This window comes from Dipodomys merriami, unplaced genomic scaffold (genome assembly GCF_024711535.1).
Source record: "Dipodomys merriami isolate MVZ:Mamm:240054 unplaced genomic scaffold, mDipMer1.0.p SCAF_14, whole genome shotgun sequence".
In the NCBI taxonomy this organism is placed as follows: domain Eukaryota; kingdom Metazoa; phylum Chordata; class Mammalia; order Rodentia; family Heteromyidae; genus Dipodomys; species Dipodomys merriami.
This window is the reverse complement of record NW_027202715.1, coordinates 37,765,459-37,792,189: the sequence shown is the minus strand read 5'-3', so window position 1 is coordinate 37,792,189 and position 26,731 is coordinate 37,765,459. Positions and strand designations below refer to the sequence as shown.

Sequence of the window (26,731 nt, the reverse complement as noted above, 5' to 3'; positions counted from 1 at the left end):
ACTCATATCCAATTTTTCCATATCTTGAAAGTTTGACTGGCATATTTTTCAACACCACAACACCACTTCAGGCATTTTCATGATGAATTGGAGATAACATTCTCATGGACTTTCCTGCCTGGGCTGGCTTGGAACCCCAATCTTCTGATCTCAGCCTCCAGAGTAGCTAGGATTATAGGCGTGAACTACCAGTATCTGTTCAACATACTCTTATCGTGAGCCAATTTTATGGAAAACCATATATAATGTATGCTTATGTCCTGTATAAATACATCTTGTATATATAAACAGGCATAACGACCCACTGATACATGTACAGATTGTGTATGCATCTAGCCCCAAATATTTGAGATTAATAATTGCTATGTACATATGACCATATAAGATGATGCTAAGCAAAATCAACCCCAAGATATGGGCACAAGAGGTTCTTCTTTGGTGTTGGTGTTTTGGTTTGGTTTTTTTTAACAATTACATTAGCAAGGTAATGATTACATTTCTCTTTTTGTGTTTTTTAATTTTATATATATTTTTTTCATTGTGAAAGTACCGTTCAGAGGACTTACAATTACATGGGCAAGATAAGGTGTACATTTCTTCTCAAGCATTGTTGCCTCTTATTTGTTTCCCCTTCCCCTTCCTTCCCATACTGCCCCCACCTTCCCACACCTGATCCTCCTCCCCCAACCAAAGTTGTAAAGTTCGTTTTTCGACATAATGACTTGTACATCTCATTGTTGCAATGGGTCCACCTGTAATTTTTTTGTTTCTTTGGTATGTTCTTCCCACTATGATATATCCCCATGTCCCCTGTTATCAGTGTATTTGATTTTGGTTCCCTGCATCTTGTATATACTTTTATATAATTTTGGGAGGGAATGGGAAATGACAAGATGCTGAAACGAGGACACAGGGTAACCCACAGCAACAATGACACTCACAAGACACTGTTGGAAATGAACTTTACAACTTCTGTGGAAGGGAGGATTGGGGGAGGTGGGAGAGAGAAGGAATAGTAGGAAAATATCAAAGAATGGGTTAACAATGGTCGACAAGAACATTGTTCTTGTCTCATTACCTTTCTCATGTAACAGTAACCTCTCTGTAAGAAACTTTACAATAAAATAAAATTTAAAATAAAATCCTGCATCAAGGGGCTTCTTTTTAGGAAAGAGTCCACCACAGATAAGGAATGACGGTACTTCTCATGTGATACATGGCAAGGTAGAAGGAAGGGAAAATTGTGTGTTAATGCACAATTGTGAAAGTTTGAAGAATGAAATGGGAGGAGTGATTTCAGTGCCCTTATTATAATTGACATCACATTGATGTTGAGTGTAAAACAATGTGTACAAAGTAGAAAAAACAGATGCTGGATATGTCCAATTAGTAGAGTTCTTGTGTAGGAAGAACAAAGCCCTGAATTTAAAACTTAGTACTGCCAAAAGTGAAGGAAAACTGGTATGCTCAAACTAAATTGTATGCAGCTATGAAACATCTTAAAATGTACAATTGATGTGCATAAATAAAAATAATAGAGCAAATGATTATCAATATCTGGCTTTCAGTTGCAAAGATCAATTGATAAGAATACTTTGATTTTATTTTTTGTTCACACTAGCACCAAAATAAAGATGTGAACACTAGCCTTTAATGTTTATTCTGTCCATGTCTGTCTCAACTATTTTCCTCCAGGAGGAGATATTCTGGACATTGCTTTTGTTCGTTAAATCCACATCTCCAGATATGACAAGTGACATAGCCAAAGAGTTTTCCTACCATCTTCCCCTTCCCATTGCCAGTGCTTGCCGTAATGGGGTCAACATGGGACTCTAGTTTGTTTCATTGCTTCGCTGAATTTTGAACAAAGGAGGACAGTCCAAGAATGACCAAAGGCACAAAAAATTATATTTATAAGGGATGATATACAGAGAAAGCAGTCTGACCTGTCACACGGTAATCATTTTTTAGTTTTATCACACTAACATATTAGTCAATCAGCATTAGAGAAGTATTGGCAAGGGGAGTCGTGAATAAAATTATTATAAAGCATAAGAGATTTTAGATGTCATAGTGCAATTACATAGGAATCCCTCCAAAATAGAGCAAGGATCTTCCTGGATCTGGAGGGAGAGGGGAGATGGGGCAGGAGAAGGAGGTGAGTGGTGGCTCAGAGGAGGGAACTGCAGATTGCTGCACAGCTGGAGCCAGACAGCAGAGCTCTTCTTTACACTGGAATGAAGCGCAGCTGGTATGATGGTGGCAAAGAGGCAAGCCCATTCAGAACAGGAGTGATATCGAGGTCCTGTGGATCCATGAGAGGTTTCAGGTTGAAGTTCTGTAAAATGGTGGTTAGGAATAAAAACAGCTCCATGCGGGCCAGGCCTTCTCCAGCACAAAGCCGTTTCCCTGAAATTTTTGTAAAAAAAAACAAAAAACAAAAAACAAGTCAAAGCAAGAAATAACTCCATGTATACAAGTGTGAGAGTGTGAAGCATTGCATTTGTAACGGGTAAAAGAATGTGTCAATGTATTGAAAGCCTTGAGTTCAAACGCCAGTAATGCAAATCTTTTTTTTAAAAAGAAACTTTGACTGAGCACTAGTCCCTCAAGCCTTTAATCCTATCCACTCAGGAGGCAGATATCTAAGAATCACCATTCGAGCTAGCCCACTCAGGAAAACGCCCAGGAGACTCTTATCTCCAATTACCCACTCTAAAATGGAAGTAGTACTGTGACTCAAGTGGTAGAGTGCTCACCTTGAATACAAAGAGGCTCAAGCACAGTGCCCAGGCCCTGAATTCAAGCCCAACAACCAAGAAAGGTAGAAAGGTAGAAAGGAAGGAAGGAAGGAAGGAAGGAAGAGAGAGAGGGAGGGAGGGAGGGTGAGAGACAGAAAGAGAAAGAAAGACGAAAGAAAGAAAAGAAAGAAAGAGAGAGAGAAAGAAAGAAAGAAAGAAAGGAAGAAAGAAAGAAAGAAAGAAAGAAAGAAAGAAGGGAAGGAAGGAAGGAAGGAAAGAAGGAAGGAAGGGAAAGAAGGAAAGGAAGGAAGGAAGGAAGGAAGGAAGGAAGGAAGGAAGGAAGGAAGGAAGGAAGGAAGGAAGGAAGGAAGGAAGGGAGGAAGGGAAACTTTGAACTTTAGTTAATAATAATGTGCCATTATTGATTTTCTTCTTATAGTGAATGTACCATACTAATGTATGGCACAGTTAGGGGAAAAGAGGAGTAAGCATGTAAGAACTCTAGGGACTTCCATCTTGATTTCTCTGTAAATCTAAAAACTTTTTTTGGAAAATAAAATTGACAAGGCCATACTGAAGCTACCAGCAAAAAAAAAAAAAAAAAAGAATGTGTCAATGTGCCTTCAGTGAATTACCGAATGCACAGAGAGCAGGAAAGCTGTACAGATATCTGGGAATATGTAATCTTCACTAATACATTTGTTTGTTTGTTTTTAAAATCTGAGAATGGTAACACAGGCACACACAAACTTGTAAGTCTAACATAGGAGATTAATGCAGAAGAATCTCGAGGTGATAACCACTTTTGTCCTCTCTTCCCTCTTTTCTCTTTCTCTTTGCCAGGTTGTGGGTTGCCAAATTATTATATCATTACTCTAATATGTTCCCTGCTAAAGGAAAGGCTCATAATTCCAGAAGATCTTTTGGCTTCCAATTGTACTTTTTTCCTGTGGTTGAGATAAGGATTTAATACAGTCTGTCCTCAACCTTATGACCTATTCCCATCCTTCTCTTTTAGTATTATCCCTACTGATCAGAAAGGAATGTGATCATGTGTTTGGGATTTTCTCTTAACCTTTGTACCTATAGAATAGTAAATATGTAGGAGTGCAGGACATAGACCTACCCATGACTCTAAGTGGAATTCATCACATGTAAAAATAGTGGTAGGAAATACTGCTTTCCAAGTCAACACAGAAGTCAAATCTTGACACTGTCATTAACCACCCATGTGGGGTAAGTTAGTAAAATATCTGAGCCTTATTTTCTCCTAATATTAAATGGGGATGCTAATAATTCCTTCATGAAATGTTGCTGAGAAATTAAAATAAGAATAGGATTTATTACAATTTTAAACAAAATTTCATTATTTATTTATAAAAAGTTTGAGTCTCAGGTTTCAATGATACACTTTGTATGTTCTAGAGACATCTATGTTTTTCTAAGAAAACCCATTCATATTGCTCATGTGAACTGTCCCCAGAAAAATGATGAACAATTTTTGCATTTTAATATTGACAGCCCAACTGTCCATTTTATCAGCCTACATTAAATTACAAAGTTTAAGTACTACATCATGAAATTCCTTTTGGCTATGATACATTTCCTATAGACATCAAGACACAGACCACATTTCATGTCCTTTCTTGTGCTCTTTGTGTCCCTTCAAGCCATAAAATCCTCCCCTCATTCAGCTTCCCAAATATCATATTCAGATTTTCACTGACACTCAAATCATTTGAAACCATAATTTTCTCATTATTTAAAATGTTTCCCTTTGTGTAAAAAAAAAAGTGAATTTTTGAAGAACGATCACTGCCTTTCCCATGGTATCTATATGACAGATGTAAAGCAGATACCAAGGGTCAGGTCATTAGTTGGGTGCCAGTGGCTCATGTCTACAATCCAACTACTCGGGAAGCTGAGATCACAGGATTATGATTAGAAGTGAGCCTGGAGAAAGAAAGTCCCTGAGACTCTTACATGCAATTATCCACCAAAAAGCAGAAGTACTGTTGTGGCTCAAAGTGGGAGAATGCTTGCATTGAGCAACAAAGGTCAGGAACAGGGCCCAAACCCTGATTTCAAGCCCCACAACTGACAATAAAAATAACCCCAAAACCAGAAAAATAAAGAAACAAACAAAAAAGACAAAAAGTCACAGTGTCAGTGAAGGAGGGCTGCTCCCTGGTCAGACACATAGCACACATACTGCAGGTGTGGGGATACAATATCCAGACACATGTCTTAGACTGAAAGAAGAGCTGAGTGCTCTGTGATCATTGTGGGAAATCTACCAATATTTGACAGTTTCTGACAGTTTTGTAAAAAGTGTTCTGTTCTTGTGGTTCTTGACTTTCTTTCTAATGTTCTGCTCTGTCTTCGATCTACTATCTGTCCCTGTTGAAGTACCTTAAATGTCTTAAAATGTTGCTTATGCCATTTTCTGTTTAATAATCAAGTTCAAGGACATGACAAATGAGTTAATACTCCACCCACAAATCCTCATGTCTTGTCATCTGTGATGATCTTCCCTAACTGCCCTTTGGTGTACTTCTGTGTCTATTGGGAGAGAATCATTCTATAGAGAAGCCTGGGGGGTGATAAATGCCACAAAAAGATGTGGGAGGGACCTCTGATGAGATCATATTTCTCATTGTGAGTGAGGGCAGTATAAATGAGTTTCACTGTTTAGAAAGAGATCATTATGATATATGTAAAGAATGAATGCCAGAATTGCTTGCTTTACCTTGTTGAACTTGGAAGAAATGAACGGAGAAACTGAGGTCTCGCTAATCTGATCAAACAGTGGAGATGCATAATGAACAGAAAAGTGCAAGGGCATTGAAAGTGCTGCTCCTAATCAGGAGCTTACGGGAAATATGCCAGCCCCAAGGAGGCTTTATGTATGTTCCAACTGACATCCCCCCCAAAGTTATCCTGAGGTATGGAAATGAAATTGTATTACCTGCTGAGAAAGGCATAAAGTAGTTACTTTTCTTAAAGTTACCACTTTCATCCAAAAAGTGGCCAGGGTCAAACTTGTCTGGATTGGGGAATTCCTTGGGGTCATGCAACACAGATGTCAGTGATGTCAATATGGTTGTGCCCTGGGAACAATACACACAGATAACATAAGTTAATTAGATAGATAGATAGATAGATAAATAGATAGATAGATAGATAGATAGATAGATAGATAGATAGATAGATAGATAGATATAGCTATACATCTACATAGATTTATACAGATATATACCTAGATATATATAAACCTATGCAAATATATATAAACTATACATACATGCATATATATGTAAATAGAGACTCACACCTGTAATCCTAGATACTGAGGAGGCTGAGATCTGAGGACTACAGTTCAAAGACAGTGCAGGCAGGGAAGTCCATGATGCTGTTATCTCCTATTTGCAACTGTGGCTCAGAGCGGTAAACCACTTGAACAAAAAAGGTCAAGGACAGTGCTCAGGCTCTGAGTTCAAGCCCCATGACCACCACCCCATGACCCTCGCCAAAAAAACACAAAGCACAAATAGTTAAAATGGTGACAGATACAATGAGAATCACTTAGTTCAATCTTCTGGTCTATAGGTAATGAAGACTTCCAAACAATGAACTGGCTTCAGAACCAAAATATATCAACACAGAATGTATGGAAAAAGGCAAGTATCTCCAAAGTTTAACAATTCTATAGCAATAGACATAAGGATATTGAAGAAGATTAAAGCCCAAAGAACTCAAATGCATGATTGCAAGAAAAATGATTTCAAGTGGCAAAAACGCCTATGCTTCTAGGTTGGAAAGATTAACATCATGAAAATGGCAATACTTCCCAAGGCTTTCTACAAATTCAATGGGATACCTGTCAATATTCCATCCTCATTTCTCAAGGAAATAGAAGAGGCAATCCAAAAATTCATATGGAACAATAAAAGACCCTGCATAGCTTAAACAATCCTCAACAGAAAGAACAGTGCTGGAGGAATATCAATACCAAATTTCAAACTATACTACAAAGCCATTGTAATCAAAACAGCTTGGTATTGGCACAAGAATAGACCTCAGGACCAATGGAATAGAATTGAAAACCCAGAAATGAACCTACAGACCTATAGCCATCTAATCTTTGATAAGGGAGCTAAAAAAGTAGAATGGAAGAAAGACAGCCCCTTCAGTAAATCCCCCAACAACAAATCTTCCAAGAAACAACTGCCCAATAAATTAGTGGGCTAAAGACTTAAAGGAAACTTCTGTGAAGAGGAAAGAAGGATGGCCAATAGACACATGAAGAAATGCTCAACCTCTCTAGCCATAAAAGAAATTAAAATCCAAACAACATTGAGATACTACCTCACCCATAAACTCTAATAACAACAGATGCTGGAGGGGATGTGGATAGAAGGGAACCTTACTGCACTGTTGGTGGGAGTGTAAACTTGTTTAACCACTTTGGAAAGTAGTATGGAGGTTCCTCAAAAGAATCCACAAAAAACCAGTTGTTTAAGGATACAGGTAGACCTGTTGCAACAATGAGAAGTACAAGTTGTCATGTCCAAAACGAGCATTACAACGTCGGTCGGGGGGGGGGGGGGGCGGGGGAAGGGGGGGCGGGGGGAAGGGGAGGGAAGGAGAAGGATTGGGATTGGGGGGGAGGGGGGAGGCTGGGAAGGGATGTGAAGGGTAAACAAAGGAGGAGGCTGCAATGCTTGGTAAGAAATGTATGCATTATCCTGCCCATGTAATTGTAACTCCTCTGTACAGTATGTTCACAAATAAAATTAAATTAAAAAAAAAAAAAAAAAAGAATCCACAGAGGCCGGGTGCTGGTGGCTCACGCCTGTAATCCTAGCTACTCAGGAGGCTGAGATCTGAGGATCGCGGTTCAAAGCCAGCCCGGGCAGGAGAGACCGTGAGACTCCTATCTCCAATAAACCACCAGAAAACCGGAAGTGGCACTGTAGCTCAAGTGGTAGAGCGCTTACTTGAGCCAAAGACCTGAGGGACAGCGCCCAGGCCCAGAGTTCAAGCCCCGCGGCCGACCAAAAAAAAAAAAAAAAAAGAATCCACAGAGAACTATCTTATGACCCAGCAATACCACTTTTGGGCATTTACCTAAATGATCACAAACAAGGCCACACTAAAGCTACCAGCATCACTATGTTTATGGAACCAACCCAGATGCCCCTCAGTAGATGAATGGATCAAGAAAATGTCTCCATCAGAAAGAATGACATTGCCCCATTTGTTAGGAAATGGAAAGACTTGTGAAAAATTATATTAAGTGAAGTAAGCCAGGCCCAAAAAAATTTAGGTCCCATGGTTTCCCTTATTTGCAATAACTAGTATATGTCTGAGTCAAGCAGAAAAGGTCCAATAAGTTGATGTTAGGGAAATGAACCCTAAGATATGTATTCAAATGTTTTTTTTTCTTTCATGCGATTGTTTTTTAACATATTTATAAGATTATTTCTTTGTTGCTTTGTATGTTACTCCCCCCATGGTATAATCCCTTCTTTCACTGTATTTGAGGTTGGTATAATTTGTGGAAGGGCATGCAAAAAACAAATGATTTAAATAGGGATACAGGTCGATCCATTTCAACAATGAGATGTACAAGTCGTTATGTAGAAAAACAAAATTTACAACTTTAGAGGGGGGGCGAGGAGAATTGGGTGGGTGGGTGGCGGGAGGATGGGATGGAATGGGAAGGGGAAAAAAAGGAGGAGGGTACAATGCTTGATAAGAAATGTACTCATTATCTTGCCCAGGTAATAGTAACTCCTCTGTACAGTGTTTTGACAATAAAAATTAAAATTAAAAGAAAAATTTTTTCAAAAAAATGATTTCAATAAAATAAAAAGAGCAAGTATAAAAAATGAGTGAATTTGAAATGGATAAAAATAAACAGCTAAATGAAGTAAGACAAACAATGCAATATATAAATGAGGAGTTCAATAAAGATACAGAAATATTAAAAAATAGTTAAACTAAAATTTTGTAAATGAAAAGCTATATGAATAAAAAGAACTCATTAGAAAAGAGTAAATCAAATTGAAACAGAATATCAGGGATCAAGGAAAAAGTAGATAGATTAGTCGGATGAAGAACTAGGTGAAAAGTATGAAAAGATTATACAAGCCCACCTTGGGAACTTGAAAGGTCAAACCTATGGAACATAGACATAGAGGCTGAAGAAAAGGCCCATGCTAAAACAATACAAAACATAGTCAATAAAATGATGTGAGACTATTTCCTAAATCTTTACAATCCAGGTACACGAGGTTTTTAGAACAGCAAACAGACCATATCAAAAAAGACTCACTCCAAGACACATTATAGTTAAACATTAAATATTCAGAAATAGTAAACAGTACTGACAGCTGCCAAAGAAAAGCAATGAGTCATCTATGGTGTCAGGCCCATCAGCATAATACCAGAGTTCTCAACAGCAGAAACCTTAAAAGCAAGAAGGGCATAAAGCAATAGAAGGTCAACAACTACCCATCTAGAATACAATGAATGCATTTGCTTATCAGTCCTTCCTCCATTCCTGTGCCCCTAATATCCCTCCTCCAGTGTTTCCATTGCCTGGTATTCGTTTTGATAACAATATGGAATGATTCACAAATTTGAGAGGCACCCTTATGCAGGGGCCATGCTAATCTTCTCTGTATTGTTTCTTTTTTACTATATGTGCTGCCTAAGACAGCACCAAACTAAAATTTTAAACACATAAAAAGTAGAAACCGAGGCATTCACACTGTGAGACCATACGAGGATACTTTGGGGAGAACACAAAGGTTCAATGCCTAGGTGCATCTGATCATACAAAGAAATATTTATTGGAATGAACTCCAGGAAATGAAAATGAGGGTTTTATCCTTCTTTTGCTGTTTTTTGTTTTCTTCCTCTTTGTTCTGTTTGTTCATTTATCTGTCTTTGGGAGTGTAAGGGGAGGCACAGAAATGGAGGGACAAAGGGTGAACAAATGCAGCAGTGGCACTCACCAGACACTATGTTCAAAATGAACTGTACAACTTGTGGATGGCGATGGGAAGGAAAAACTGGGAGAGAGCCAAGGAAGGGGTGGCAGTGTCCAAGAAGAAACCTATTGTACCTGAATTATGTAACTGTAACCCCTCTGCACATCACCTGTATAATTAAAACTTTTCAAAGAAGAAGAATCATTACAGAGAATAGATCTGATTCAAAATATTACCATGTTTATGTTCAAAATTCATACATATGTAAGAACACAGTGCAAACTTCCCTAATGTTATTTTTTTAATCTACTTAAGATACCAGAATTGACTGTGAAATACCAAGCTAGAAATCTTTTCTGCCAATCATAACGAAACAAAGATGACCACTAAAATCTATTTTGTTTACACCATCTGGCTGCCAGTACAAAAATTCAACAAAGCACAATTATAGGCACAAGAATGGGAAAAGCAAGCGGAATCTATTAAACCAGATATTATTGTAATACACTCTTCAATTCCGAACACATCTACAGAGAATTCATTAGCAATGACTAGTAAATTTCATGAGTCTACATTTCATGAGGTCATCAGAATGATTAAAGCAATTATGTTTCTATATATCAGGTACAAATGATAGCAAAGGCATCAAAAAATAATAGCAATCAAGCCAGGCACTGGTGGCTCATGTCTGTAATCTTAGCTGCTCAGGAGGCTGGGATCTAAGGGTCATGGTTCAAAGCCAGCCCAGGCAATAAAGTCCATTAGTCTCTTATCTCCAGTTAACCACCAGATAACTGGAAGTGGAACTGTGTTGCAAACTGGTAGAGCACTAGCTTTGAGCAAATGAGCTCACGGACAGTGCACAAGTCAACAAGCATGAAAGCCAATGAAAACCTAAAAGAGTAATAGGCAAAGCGCTATGAATTTAAACAAAGTCTATGAATTTATTTGTAATCTACTCTATTGAAAACAAAATATTACTTGGAAAATAAAGGAAGGCATAGGTAAATTGGAAGCATGACTCATTCATGAATTGAGGAAATCAAGTTAACATTTTCTCCCAAATTTATCTATAACTTTACTGGAGGCATAACATATATCCCAGCACAACATATTGGGCAATTGATAAATAATAAGTTTTTGTACTCATTTGGTAATACAAAAACTAAGCATAGCCAAAACATCAAGGAGGAGGACAAGGAGAAGAAACAGGAATAGAAGGAGTAGGAAGAGGAGGAGGAGGAACAGCAGCAGGAGAAGGAGGAACTAGAAGAAAAAAAAAGACAACAAGGCCAAGGAGAAGACCCTAAAACAAAAAGAATTTAAGGGGCAGAACAAAATTGGGATTCACAGTGTGGGACACCAGTGATAATTTTGCCTGGATATACAACCCCAAACTTGCTATACCACAACCTCTCCTGAGCAGCCAACTGTAAGACTTTTGCGGCTCTCTCAGGTGGTATGGAGGAGAAGAATCCTGCAGTGACCTCAAGAACTCAGGCTCCCTATGGAGGCTCAGTAGAAAAGAAACAAGCTCACCTTGGGAATGACGTAGTCTCTGAACTTAATGTCACAGGTCACTGCATGGGGCAGGTTCATTGGTAGGAGATCAATGTATCTCTGGATCTCATGCAGCACAGCATCTGTGTAGGGCATTTGGCTCCGGTCCTGCATGCAGGGGCTGCGGTGCCTGCCAATCACATGGTCAATCTCTTCCTTCACTTTAGCTGGTGAGACATAATAAGAAATGGTGAAGTAAGGTTCAATGAAGTAAGGTTACTTCATTGTTGGTGGGAGTGTAAACTTGTTCAACCACTTTGGAAAGCAGTATGGAGGTTCTTCAAAAGACTCCACATAGAGCTCCCCTATGACCCAGCAATCCCACTTTTGGGCATTTACCTAAATGCTCATAAACAAGACCACGCCTAAGTTACCAGCACAACTATGTTTATTGCACCATTATTTACCATAGCTAAGATATGGAACCAACCCAGGTGCCCCTCAGTAGATGAATGGATCAACAAAATGTGGTATATATACACAATGGAATTCTATGCCTCCATCAGAAAGAATGACATTGCCCCATTTGTGAGGAAATGGAAAGACTTGGAAAAAATTATATTAAGTGAAGTAAGCCAGGCCCAAGGAAACATAGGTCCCATGGTTTCCCTTATTTGCAATATCTAGTATATATATATATATATATATATATGAGTCAAGCAGAAAAGGTCAGATAAGGTGATAGGAAAATGAACCCTAAGATATGTATTTAAATGTTTTTTTCTTTCATGCATTTGTTTCTAAAGCATTTATATGATTATTTCTTTGTTGCTTTGTATGTCCTTCCCCCACAGTATAACCCCTGCTTTCACTGTATTTGATGTCAGTATAATTTGTGAATGGGAAGGGGAAAAATAAGTCATTTAAATAAGGATACAGGTGGACCCATTGCAACAATGAGAAGTACAAGTTGTCATGTGGAAAATGAACTTTACAACTTTGGTGAGGGGGTGGGGAGGATTGGGTGGGGGGTCGGGGGGAGGCTGGGAGGGATGGGAAGGGTAAACAAAGGAGGAGGCTACAATGCTTGATAAGAAATGTACGCATTATCTTGCCCATGTAATTGTAACCCCTCTGTACAGTATTTTCACAATAAAAAAAAGAAGAAAGGGCAAAACAGGAAGAAAGAGACACATTGATCATAGTAAGTCACTGCTAAAAAAATTGTGATAGTGAATCTTAACAAGATTTGAAGTAAAAAAATTCAAATCCCATGGAGTATTAAGACTTCAGCATGTACACACATCATCCTCCTGCTTAGTAGCCTTATAATGAGTTAATCAAGGCATAGAGGTTAGTTTCTTGTTAAGAAAAACACACAAAAAAGACTATTAATGTACATTTAATATAGTTTATATATTGTAGTAAAATACCTTTATGTAGTACAACTTTATTTAATATGTAAGAAGTTTATTATCATAGGAATGATATTCTTATAAATCTGCAATAATAAAACATTTTAAAATAAAGGGAATAAAATATTGACAATAAAAGTACATTTTGAGGACACTATTATCTTCACTTATATCTCCAGATTTCACAAATCTCCACAAATATGAATGGTAATTCATGGGCTAGCCAACATAAATTGTTCTAAGTATCACTTTTAAGATGTTAATAAAATAGTCCCATTTTGTTCAAATTCAGAAATATTTTTGTTGATAAAAGAGATAATTTTAAAGTGCCTCTCAAATTCTATTAGTTTATGGATACTAAGTAAATAATGTGCCTTTTTTTGCTGTAGTTGATATGAAGAGAAGAATATATTTCACAAACTAGTACATAATTAAGTGAAACTATGAATGAATGTATATTATAGGGATTGACTTTGGTCCAGACACATTGCAATGCATGAAAGGCTTGCTGAATTGAAACAGCTATTTAATTGTACAGCTATTTAATAATAAAAATGAAAACCTTTGTATGCATCTATGGAAGTATCAGCATTAAATACTTTTGTACAATACATGTAAACTAATAAAAATGCAGAAGAAGAAATGATAGTCCTCAAAGAAAAACAAAAATAAACATTATTTTTATTTTCAAATAAGTAATAATTAAGCATTATATAAATAGTGTATGGGCTGGGAAGGTGGCTCAGAGGTAGAGCACTTGCCTTCCATGCCTGATGCCCTGGGTTTTCTATTCCTCAGCATCACATAAGCAGAACAAAAAAGCTGGAAGTGGTGTTGTGGCTCAAATGGTAGAGCGCTAGCCTTGAGCTGAAGAGCTGAGGGACAAGGCCTAGGCCCAGAGTTCAGGCCCATGACTGGACTCAAAACAAAAAAAAACACAAAAACACAAATAGTGTATATCTTTGTGTATGCATGTGTACAGTGTACAGTACTAGTCACATTATTGAACCACTTTCTGATGATATCCATATTGGACATTGTAGAATCTGCTTTGGAAAATTATGTTCATTTTCTAAACAATGATGCTTTCTTTTTTCTTCCACTAGACTTGCACCTTGAATCAGGGCCTGGCTGCAGTCCTTGAGCTTCTTTGTGCTCAATAATATGTACTTTGTGCTCTAGTACTTGATCCACAAAACCACTTCTGGCTTTTTCTGAGTAGTTTATTGGAGATAAGAGCCTCATCGACTTTAATACCTGGCCTGACTTCAAATTTCAATCCTCAGTTATCAGCCTCCTGAATACATAGGAAGCCAGGTGTGAGCCACCGGTGCCCAATGCCCAGTTGATTTTTTAATCATTTTAGAAGATATTTATTGATATCCTAGCATGGGAGAGTAAAACGTGCATTCATATCTCTGTCTTATATATTTACCCACATCTACAAATAGGCATATAGAGATAAACATGTATGTTTCCCTTTACTTCATTCACAACAATATACTAGATAAAACATCAGTTTTTTTTATTTGAAAATACTGTACAGAGGGGTTACAATTACATGGGAAACATAATGAGTACATTGTATCCTCCTCCTATGTTTCCCTTTCCATCTCTTCCCATCTTCAAGCGGCCATCCCCCAATCCGCCCTGCACCCCTACCCCCACCAAAGTTGTGAAGTTCATTTTCGACATAACGACTTGTACATCTCATTGTTGCACTGGGTCCAGCTGTATCCCTATTTAAAAGATTTGTTTTTCCCCTTTCCCTCCACAAATTATAAAGACATCAAATACAGTGAAAACTGAGGTAATACTATGGGGAGGGACATACGAAGCAACAAATAAATAATCTTATAAATGTGTTAGAAACAATCCCATGAAAGAAAAAAAAACATTTGAATACATATCTTAGGGTTCATTTCCCTAACATCACCTTATCTGACCTTTTCTGCTTGACTCAGACATATACTAGTATTGCAAATAAAAAAAACCATGGGACCTATGTTTCTTTGGGCCTGGCTTACTTCACTTCATATAATTTTTTCCAAGCCTTTCCATTTCCTCACAAAGGGGGCAATGTCATTCTTTCTAATGGAGGCATAGAATTCCATTGTATATATATACCACATTTCTTGATAAACATAGTCATGCTGGTAGCTTTAGTGTGGTCTTAAAACATCAGATTTTGCACCAGTATTCACAGTTTCAATCATTCTGGCTCAGCAATATTGTTACTTGGGTGGAAATTGGAATTGCATTCCATTTATCGTACTTCCCATTTCTTTCTTATCAGTCAGTTCATGATTTTCTATTTTCTGACCTAGAATTATTTGAAAATGCAGAAATTCTTGTGTAAAACACCTAGCAATACATGATCAGTAAGTAAGAATTCTGAGACTCTTGTCCATGTCTCCTTCATTCTCAGTGTCTTCCTTCCCTCCTTGCATCATTGGTTTTTGGTTTGTTCTGATGTGGGTGTTATCTGAGTTTGTAGCAGCCTCAGTGTGTTTCAGATTACACCATAAACTTCCTGTCCTGGTTTCTGGAATCCATGATTTCCTTAACTTGGTTTGAGATAACTGAACAAAATGCATTACACCATATTATACCATATTGGGTGAAAAAAGAGATAATGGGGTATCAAGTTTATGGCTGATATGGAAGTCTACTCTCCCATCTTTTCTTTTTACTCTCAATAATTTTTTTGGGGGGGTGTCCTGTATTGGGGCCTGAACTGTGGGCCAGGGCATCGCCCCTCAGCTCTTCAGCTCAAGGCTAGTGCTCTACTACTTGAGCCATAATGCCACTTCGGGCTCTTTTTCTGCTTATGTGGTGCTGAGGAATCGAACTCAGGGCCTCATGCATGCAAGGCAAGTGCTCTACCATGGAGCCACCTTCCCAGCCCACCCTTAAGAATTATGATGCAATCCCATCATCTCTTGATATCTGACCTAGTTGTGTCTTTCTGAAACTTGTGATGATCTTCTTTCTAACCCTGGTATTCTGGAATGCTACAACTTTATGCTGAGTGAAGGCTTTTACCCCTTTATTCTGCTGGACACTTAGAGAGAATTTTCTATCAAATTGGTAAAATATGGAGGTTCTTAGAGTTCTTCAATATGGAAAAATTTCAGGAAAAAAGACAGACAGAAAGTTGTGCATCACCTGCAGGCAATGTGATCAAAAAGGAACCCTACTGCATTGTTGGTGTGAGTGTAAACTTCTTCAACCACTTTGGAAAGCAGTATGTAGGTTCCTCAAATGATTACACATACAGCTCCACTATGATCCAGCAATCCCCCTTTTGGATTTACCCAAACAATCACAAACAAGGCTATACTAAATCTACCAGCACAACTATGTTTATCGCAGCATTATTCACCATAGCAAAGACATAGAACCAACCCACATGACCCTCTGTAGATGAATGGATCAAGAAAATTTGGTATATAACATATATATATATATATACATATATATATATATATATATAACTAGTATATGTCTATGACTAGCACAAAAGGTCAAAGGCTATGTACATATTAACATACAAGGTGATGCTAAGTGAAATGACCCCAAAGATAGAGACACAAGAAATTTTATCTTTTTCGCTGTTGTTTTCAATGTATTTATAATGTACTATGTAATATTTTTGTTTCTTTTGTATGTTCGTCCCTTATGGTATAACCACTGTCTTCACTGTATTTGATTCCAGTGCCCTGCATCTTGTATAAACATTTTTCTAATTTGGGGAAGGGAAGGGAAATAACAAAATGCTGAAACAGGATACAGGTTGACCCATTGTAACAATGAGATGTAGAAGACACTATGTTGAAAACCAACTTTACAACTTTGTGGGTGGGGGAGGGAGGAAGTTGAGGTGGCAAGGAAAGGAATGGTAGGGGAAAAACAAAGGAGGGGATAACAATGTTCCATAGGAAATTTACTCATTACCTTTTTCATGTAACTGTAACCCCTCTGTACAGTGTCTTTACAATAAAAGATATATCCAAAAAAAGTTATGCATCAAAAACAAGAGAGCTTGGCCAGGCCTCTCAACTTTATACTTCATTGTCTTTTCCCAAAATTAATGAGTACAGAGTTCTTGAGAGAGAGAGAGAGAGAGAGAGAGAGAGAGAGAGAGAGAGAGAGAGAGAGAGAGAGAGAGTCAGTCTTCTTGGTGTGGAGAGAGTTTTCTTTTCACCTGAGGAGGTGTGATAAGAATTTGAACAAGGAGAGTCTGTTTGCTAAATTCTTTTCTATTTTCTTTGATATTGTTACTTCTAAATAGGAAATTTTATGAGGTTGGGGATGTGGCTTAGTGGTAGAGTGTTTGCCTACCATGCATGAAGCCCTGGCTTTTATTCCTCAGTACCACATACACAGAAGAAGGCAGAAGTAGGGTTGTGGCTCAAGTGTAGAGTGCCAGCCTTGAGCAAAAGAAGCTCAGAGACAGTGCCCAGCCCCTGAGTTCAAGCCCAGGACTGGCAAAATAAAAAGGGAGAAACTTTATGGGAATTTTGGAGATATAGCTTGGTATTTCTTCCCTCAGAACTATTCCTGTTACCACATTTAGGTGAAAGCAACATGTGTCTGGCTCAGGTATTTTATCACAGTTACATCTATTCTGAGTATCAGAATTTTGGTAGACATCTTATACAGTTAGTATTCTCTTCTCCTTTTTGTGGTGAGAGGTCTGATTTTCATTTAAATTATTTTATAATATCTCCTACAACTTTACATAGTGTTTCCACACCTAAAACTCTATAAATACAAAAGAACATTGTAAATGATAAAAATTACCGATGCCCTTGTAAAATTCTAACTTTACCAAACATAAGTTTTATGGACTTAGACTTCTGAAATTGTAAAATACCTTCTGGTATGGCATCTATACATTTCCAATGAGAAAATATTCAGGAATGGAATTTATCTCATAGTTCCTCATTAATTTCTAGGATTGTACTTATGCATTGGTGACAAGAGAACTCTTTGGCTTATAGCAGCATTAGAATAGTTAGAATGAGGAAAAATATATAGAAGAACCCTTTGTAAAAGCTGGAGTTTTGGGTGTAAAATCAATGTGTTATTGTATGTCAATTTATGCTAGAGCAGTTTTCCAATGAGTACCTGCCAGAAAATCCAGACCCATGACAGAGTTTTGCTGCTTTTCCTACTATATTGTTCTTTTCACTTGTCTCTGATTTCAGCTGATGTTGAGCTGTAAGACATATCTGACAAGGCAAATCACTACCAGCATCTTTCCTATATTTTCCGAAGATTTACCTAGGTCTCCCCCTGTGCTCCTACCTGTGACTTGAGGGTGCTTCAGCAGGAGCAGCAGGGAGTATCTCAGTGTTGTGCTCGTCGTTTCTGTCCCAGCACCAAATAAATCCGATGCAACCATGGTCAAATTTTCATTAGTAAATTCCGATGATTCCTTGTGATTTTCCTGCTCCTAAGATTTGATGCAATTATATTATTTTCCAGCATATTTGATGACAGTGAATTCACAATATCTCACAGTGGTATGGAGTTGGAGAGTAAAGGAATAAGAGCAATGCACAATTGACAGTGGGATGGTGACTAGTTTAGACTAAGTAAGGCTTCAGGCCTCCTGGGCTGTCCTGACTCTAACTGATCTGGGCTATGACTGAATCTGGGGTCATGAAACTCATCATTCATTTAAGCTACTAATAACTGAATTTACTCTAAATATTGAAGGATCAGAAAATTGAATACTGCAAGTAGGAAAGTTAGGGACATAGGTGTTGTAAGCCTGAAGCAAAAATCTGCAATTAAAATTTTTTTCAGTTGATGTTATTGAACAGTGTATGGACATTGTCCTTGAGCTTCTTTTCTCAAGGCTAGTGCTATACCACTTGAACCACAGCTCCACTTCACTATTTTCTGTTTAATTGGGAAATAAGAGTCTCAAAGACTTTTATGTCCAGGCTGCCTTCAAAGTTTGATCCTTAGATCTCAGCCCCTTGATAGTGGTTTTATAGGCATGTATCCTCATTACAATTTAACTTCTTGTATCACATATTTGTATATGCTCAATATTGCTTGTGAAAATGCTAAAAGGCAGCAAAACTTAGGAGTCACAAGGAATGAGAATGGGTTCCTCAAAACATGATGAGTCAGCAGATGGGAAGTATCAAGTCAGGTGGTCTAGGGAACCTGAGTAGGAATGACTAGGAGAGCATGAGCTGAAGTGACACTAATCATGAAGACAAAAAGTTTTCACATTAACTTGTCATTGGAACAAAGGAGAGAGGATGGATGAAGCAGTGCCAAGGACTGAGAAGATGGCCCAAAACCAAGTTGTCAACAAGGCTGCAGTTTTAGATGTTCAATGAGGAAATCATTAAATGGTCAAAATACATCATTTTCTAACTGGTCCCTGGGCCAACATTAAGTCCATCATGCTTTTGTAATCTCCAGATGACTTACAGTGTGTCTAATAATATGTAATTAAAGCAATGAAAATGAACGGGTCCTCTCAACCTTTGTACTTTCTTGGAAAAAGGTCATCTCCTTTGACTATATCAACATCACATGCTTTGAAAGCTGGTCAAGTTAAACAAACTTTGGTAATACCTACTTTATGTACTTTTCTATGATCATCAAACTACAGGTAATCTTAAATCTTGAGGTCAACTTACTCTAGAATAATATGTTGAAACACCAATATTAAAGCTTCCATCAGTCACAATAAATTTGGAGAGTTAATAGTTGCAGGTCACATAGACTATTATACTCTAGGCTGTATCAATGTTGAAAAATTAATGGAATTCTAAATGAACAAAAATCGAATGATTCCATGTCATGGACTAAAACACTAATTTTATCTCATATGCTATCATCATGCAGGAGAAGTTAATACTACTAAGTTAAATAAAAGAGAAGAGAGTCTGTCATGAACAGATCTACCATACAAGAAGTCCTAAGGGGAATCAGCTTTCAAGTAGAAACTAAAGCATATTCAACAATAAATTCACACCAAGTCAAGAAATACATATCCTTGTTAAGTATAACCAAACAGAAAATATGAATGTTAATTATACTATTTTTTTAGTCAACCTATTTTTAGATTATATACATTTTTGGGGGGTTCTGTTGTGGGGCTTGAACTCTGGGCTTGGGCGCTGTCCTTGTGCTCTTCAGCTCAAGGCGAGCGATCTACCGCTTGAGCCACAGCACCACTTCTGGTTTTCTAGCGGTTTATTGGAGATAGGAGTCTCACAAACTTTCCAGCCCGGGCTGCCTTTGAACTTCAGTCCTCAGATCTCAGCCTCCTGAGTAGCTAGGATTACAGGGGTGATCCACTGGCGCCCAACTACATATTTTTTAAGGGAAATTTAGGAGGCAATAATCATAGATCAATTCTGTGGATGCCCAATATATTAAAGATGTAATCTGTGACAAAAACAACCAGAGAAGGATGCAATTGGAGGGGGGAGGATTAAAATTATAGTCAGTCAATAATGCACTCTAATTTCACACTAGACTGTCATAAGTGTGTTATAATAATCCAATGGTACATTATAAGGATTCAAACTTTGCTTAGTTGATTGCAGTATATTATATGTATATGATATCTATATTATCTATGCATTATCTATATGTATTTTATATATATGTTACATATATAACATACTCATTATATGTTTATGTGATGAAACATAAGGAAAACCTCTAAAATCTACATAAAGAAGATGAATTAGTAAACAAACAGAAGAGGTGAATTTGATTAAATTACATTATATGCATCTGTTACATATCACAATAGAAGCCTTTGCACAATAAATTTGTTAATAAAAATGTGAAAAGCATAATAAAATGATATTGTGATATATATTTTTTAAATACCACAACTGAAAATCCTTTATAAGGAAGATTAACTATGACCAATTAAGGATAATTCCAGAATTATTTCTTCAAAACCAATTCTGACTTACAGAAATTACAAAATATTCACATATTCTATTCTATACATTATATAATAATGAAACCCATCTTTACATAATGACACATATTTAGCAGGAAAATTGTTTCTATTCACCTGCCATGTGCATTCTGCTTCTCTTTATTATATTATTTTATATAAAAAGAGTAAATGTATCCTAATTATTTGAGAAATTAATTTTAAGTTTCCCAGGATGCTTAGTTTAGCTTTCTTTATATATAAACGGATAATTTACTTTTTCAAGCACTGCTGCTCTGTTTAAACATCTCCAGTAACAAAGACTAATTAATATTTCACAGAATGCTCAAGGATTCAAATAAATGCGATTTTTATCATTTTACCTGTTTCTTTTTAATAAGGAAACAATCAATCAAGTCTCTTGGATTGTTAACATCCAATGATTCTTCATGGTCATTTATTTTCTTCAAAATGTAATTATTTATATCATCAAAATTTTTTAGTAATGTTTTGTGACTTCCTGGTAGATAATCAATGAGACCAGGGAAAAGGTTGTAGATCTAAAAGCAAAAGTAATAACTTATTAAATATATTTGCATATACATACTATATACATATCATAGAAAACTTGGCTGCAAATAAAAATGACACATGCCTTCCATCTTGAAGGGAAATTCAAATGGAACATATAAATCAGAGGGGTTCAAGGATACCCTAAAATTCAGTCTCATGATAGAGTATCTAACCTCTCTGTGATCATATAGTTATTAACTTTTACAGAGTTTAAGCCATGCCAACTCTATAAAACATTCTGAAGAATTTTATAGTTCAATTTTGTCATTTCTCCCCAGGCTACTTCATCATCTAGGATCACAGTGGAATCAGCAAACACTCTGATTCTACTCAGTGATTCCTAGTAGTTCCTATTGTTGCAAATATGCTTCCTTTCTGAGGAAAAATACTTTGGCTCAGTAATAGCATGAATATGAGATGACTGATTGGAAAACAAACCTGTAGGAAATGTAAGCTTTCAGTAAGCACCAGGATATCCCCTGATCCACTGGGCATCTATCAGGACCTGAACAAAGCAATTTATAGGAAAATCCATTTGGCATTTAATGGGAAATATCAAATTAATTGCTTGAGTTCATTAGCTTGAGTAAATCCTAAAGATTTAAACATCTTTCTCAGCTGATTACTTTATATTGTTTTTCTTCCATTTCTATTATTGTAGGTTAGCTGTCAAAGGTCTCATTTTGACATGTCCCTATATAAATAAAATGCATTTTTCCTTTTGGTGCCAGGAGCAGGGTTTGAACTCAGAGCCCCAGTCTTTTGCTTGGTTTTCTTGGTCATGACTGATTTTTGCTGACTATTTGGAAGATGGATTCTGTCAGACTTCTCTGCCCTGGCTGGCTCAAATCCTTGATCTTCCAGGTCTCACTCTCCTGAGTAACTAATGTTTATCTATGAGCCAACAAGGCCCAGCTATACAAAACATCTAGATGAGACAATAAATCTAGACTCCTCTGCTATTCTCTCATCATTTCCTTCCCTGCTTCCAAAACCAATTTCAACATGCTTCATTTTGGAACTGCAGAAAATGAACTAGACCTTATCTATTTTCCTGAAGTAATATCAATTGCAAATTGATCAAGGACCTTAATATAAAACCAGAAACTTTGGAGTTACTACAAAAATAGAGTAGAGAAAATGCTAGAATATGTGGCCATGGCAGTAACTACCTGAATGGCACTCTACCATTCTTTAGGTAGCATTGTTGGGTCCAAGTATTCACCTTACTAGTGGCTCTTTATTTAATTTGGGTCTGTTGAAAAAAAAAAAAGACAAGTGTTTTCTTAGGAAGAAAAGATCTTGGCTTCACCTGTATCCATGGTGAACTCGCAATCCCAACATTGTCATTGAATTTGTCCATCAAGTTCATGAAGTTCTGGTCTTTATATTCAAAACGATTCTGGAAAACAATGGAGCAGATGACATTGCAGGGGGCACAGCCCAGGATGAAGGTCGGGTCACAGGGTGAGCCTGAAGAGTTAGAAACAAATGAAATATACATATGAAATACTGTACTCAGCCTTTGTCATCTTTACCATTTTATTACTATTTTACTTGTAAATTCCTCTAACAACCTAATATCCCATTTGTCTTAAACCTGCTTATCTTTTACCTGGAGCTTGAGTTGGCCAGTACCCCAATTATAGCATAAAACAAACAAACAAAAAAAACAAAAACCCTACAGTCCTGATTTTTGATTGGAAAACATCCCATTTCTGAAACAGAAGGGACTTAATGGAGCCTTTAATATCCCCCTCTAAAATTGTGATATAGGGCTGGGAAAGTGGCTCAGTGGTAGAGTGCTTGCCTTGCATGCCTGAGGCCCTGGGTTCGATTCCTCAGCACCACATAAACAAAAAGAAAAAAGCCGAAAGTGGCACTGTGGCTCAAGTGGTAGAGCGCTGGCCTTGAGCTGAAGAGCTGAGGGACAGAGCCCAGGCCCAGAGTTCAGGCCCCACTACCGGACCCAAAAAATATATAAACAAATAAATAAAAATAGTGATATACAGCAGCTCCCACCCTTGGTTTTCCTCAACTCCTCCACGAGGCAGCATGCTTCCTCTTGAACACGCTCTTCAATGCTCCTCTTCCCCATCCCCAAATTCCGCAAGGTCATGAGTGAGAAGCGCCTCATCTCTCTCCATCTGTGTCCATTGCTGAAAACAATTCCTAAATGAAGGGAAGCAGAAACATGGATGAAGTCAAGCAAGGAAAAGGAAGCTGACAGATGGCAGGTACAGGGATGGCCAAGCTTTGGCTCTTTTCCCATCCTACTTATCTACACATCCTCTGCCCACACACAAATATACACACACATGGATATGTACACTTACCAAGGCCTCTGTTAGCTTTTTCAGCCCATGGGAGCCTGCCTCTTCCAGAGAACTCCTCCCCATGGTCAATCAGAGCTTCCTTCACTGCTTCATAGCCATACAACACCACAGTGGGCTTCATGCCCAAATACAGAGTGAACACAGGGCCATAGACTTTTGAGAACTGGAAAATGAAAAGAAAAAAAAATACTAGTGAAAGAAGTCATTATTTGTTCCTCAGAGTGAGCCTGAGCAAAACTGATATCATCTTTGTATTTTTTATGCTTCTTTATTTTGGCAAATACTGTTATACCCAAGTCCCAGAGACCCTCCGACGACCACCGAGAGACCAGGGAACCCAAACTGCAAAATGCAAGGCTTATTTAACAAGCCAAGGCTCAGGCCTCCTCCCGTACCCCCGACACAGCAGAGGAAGGAAGGGGGCCCCGAGTAACAGTATAGCTGTGCTTATAAAGGAAAAAACCCACAAAATTACAGCAATGATATGATTAAGGACAAGTTCGATTCTAATTGGTCAGGAACCAGATGTCTGCTTGAGCCATCAAGGCTGACATCTCCTGTGGTTAATCTTCTACTGACTGGGTTTCGAAACCATCTTGTTCTGGGGTGTTCTGCAAACTTTAAATAAAAGTTCCCAAAAATATTGCACAGACATGTTATTGTTTCACTCATTTTTGCAACCTTTGCAACATTAACTTAGAACAGGAATTAGGGACTGACACAAGTTAACTTTTAGAAGCTGTCATAAATTGGCTTTAGTTTGGTTCTTACAACATAACTTAAAATATTGCAAAGATCATATGTTATAAAGGAGGTTTATTATAGCTGTCACTTAGAAATGGCCTATAATTGGCCATGCAATGGATGAGGCAGTTGATGCACCATTGTCATTCATCCTCACATCAAAACACACAGAAGGCTTGTCATGATTCACAAAGAACAAAACAAAGGTCTGTGGATTCTAAATTCATTTCTAGGGCCCCATTGATAAGGCTTATTGGACATTCCATGCTTAAGATATGTTTAATTCTCATTTGTACTCCTAACCAGTGTCAGATTACTGCTTTCAGATAGCCTCTGAAGCTCTTACTGGTGAGAATATTACTTCCTTTGACAAACAAGAGAAACTGCAGTTTTAAGTCATCACAGGTGTTTCTATAGGCAAGTGCAGTTTGGGATCTACCGGTATTAGAAGCAGAGGGTGGGCCCCGCAGAGGCTGCCCTAGTACATGAAACATCCTCCCAAACAATTTCTCACCCAGCAGCATTTTTTACTCCAGACAAAGTTTTATGCAAAAATCCAGGTGGACTCTGATACCATCAGTATCCCCTAAATGGTCTCGTGTCTTTATGTTCTCAAATCCTAACAGATAGTTCCTTTCATTCACTCACAGCTTCTCAGAGAAGTTAGTTTTCATGATTTAAAAAAAAAATCAATGTCTAATATGCTATCTGAGTTTTTCAATCGAACTTTTATTCACAGAACTTTCCTAACCATGTAACTTCAGAAAAAAAAAACATCATAAATTTGACTGTCTAACTGAGATGGGGAGAACCATCCATAACATTTGCAACTTTGTAGCTGAGATTAAAATAGACAGTAACCCACTCACATAATACATTACTTTATTCCATGATTAATATACAAACTGGAAAAGTCAGAAGCATGTTACAATTTTTACAAGAATTTTGTTTTATGATAACAAATCATGCTATTCTACTTTCAGCTACATTTAAAATATGGTTTCATTCATATCTGTCAGAGAACACTGGCCAAACATGAAGAGTACTTACTTTGGTTAAAGATTTAGTGATGTCTTTAATATCAACCTGCAGTATATTTCCAATAATTGGGAAAGGAGTGGGACCTGGAGGGAGCTTCCTTCTCCCAGAGTTCTGTCTCCATACTGAAAAGAGAAGCAGACAGGAGAGACCCAGCACCAAGACAACTACTGGACCCATTGAGGTCTTCTCTTCTTCTGAGAGTACTGTGAGCTTGCACGGCAGACATTTTATAATGCTCCCTGAGACTGTAGGTGTGCCTCTTCAATGTTTTAGTCATGATTAGGTAGAAGTTTACTTTAACCTCTCTTCTGATTAGACTTTGTCCTGATGATAGACATAAAAGTAGAATGACCCGAGGGCACATAGGCAATTGTGATTTGGTTGCACTTGTTAGTGATCAAATACTGGTACTTAAAATACAAACCTCCCTGCTTTCAATGTTCAGTTATGGTTAAGAAGTATTAAAGTCAACAACTTAAACATTTTTCAAATATGGCATTCCTTTTTTATAAAAATTGTTGCTATTCTAAGGTAGATGTACAGAAGGGTTACAATTACATAAGTCAAAGAAAGAGTATTTTTCTTGATTCTCAGATTAGTGACACGTTGGGAAGTTTTGGAAATTAGGGTATTCTGTATTTTCCAGGAAATGTGTATTTAAACTTGTTTTTTTTTTTTTTTTTGCTCTATACAACACTTCCAGATGTACTGTCACTACTGAGACTCTTCAACAAGTTGGTAGACTTGTCCATTGTTATTTCTAACTCAATGTAAAATACCTAGCATCAGTCATGAATTTTGAAAAGCCAAATATATATTGAGTACTGACCAAAAGTTGCAGGTCCTTGACCATTATACAACGGAAAAATGGAAAGCTAAGATCTTTATTATTTTTCTTTTTCTAGTGAGGTAAGGGAGGAGCAGGAGTACAGAACTGTAGATGCCACATGGCTCATAGGTGGAAGAGCAAGGGTTTCAGGGAGATGTCTCATGGCCATTGCCATGCACCATGGCTTCCTGAAGAACAGTCCTGGAATTCTCTTCCCACCACTGCAGCATTGAAACTTGCTCAGTAAACTGAAGGGAAAGCCTTTGTCATGTGATTTAGTGGTGCGGTAAGAGGAATGACAACTTTTCTATTTTTCATTCAAAACCAGAAAAGCTGTTATGCTGATTTTGTTCTTTTTAAGGAAAAGAAAATAAAACAAGATACAATGTTTGCATAAATGAACATGTCAATATGAAAGTCTCTTGTATAACTCATTGATGCCAATAAATAATACACAGTAAAGAAGGGACAGTATAGAGAGTAATAGTTACTGAATTATGTGGATATAATTGAGTCATCATGGATCATAAGGACATCTAAACTCAAGTAAAATACAACCACAGGATGCAACACTGAAAGACTCAAATACTACTAAATTAACATATAATGTTCCAAAAG

General features: G+C 37.4%; 1 protein-coding gene and 1 non-coding gene across 3 annotated transcripts; both read right to left on the bottom strand.

Annotated features, from left to right (window-relative positions):
• Positions 1-1,886: 1,886 nt before the first annotated feature.
• LOC138826159 (cytochrome P450 2C5-like) lies at positions 1,887-25,489 on the bottom strand. Of its 2 annotated transcripts, none has more exons than XM_070021257.1 (9): positions 25,294-25,489; positions 23,500-23,662; positions 23,186-23,335; positions 22,476-22,636; positions 20,974-21,150; positions 17,971-18,118; positions 11,282-11,469; positions 5,710-5,851; positions 1,887-2,409 (listed from the first exon to the last, which is right to left on the bottom strand). In XM_070021257.1, exons 1-9 carry the CDS (start codon positions 25,459-25,461, stop codon positions 2,228-2,230), a joined length of 1,479 nt encoding a protein of 492 aa, XP_069877358.1. In that variant the 5' UTR covers positions 25,462-25,489; the 3' UTR covers positions 1,887-2,227. The 2 variants fall into 2 exon arrangements, with proteins under 2 accessions (XP_069877358.1, XP_069877359.1); XM_070021258.1 differs by lacking the exon at positions 25,294-25,489 and adding an exon at positions 23,792-23,922.
• Positions 9,365-9,471, bottom strand: LOC138826222 (U6 spliceosomal RNA). Its single transcript, XR_011371584.1, has one exon. It is a non-coding gene; the product is annotated as a U6 spliceosomal RNA (small nuclear RNA).
• Positions 25,490-26,731: the final 1,242 nt, after the last annotated feature.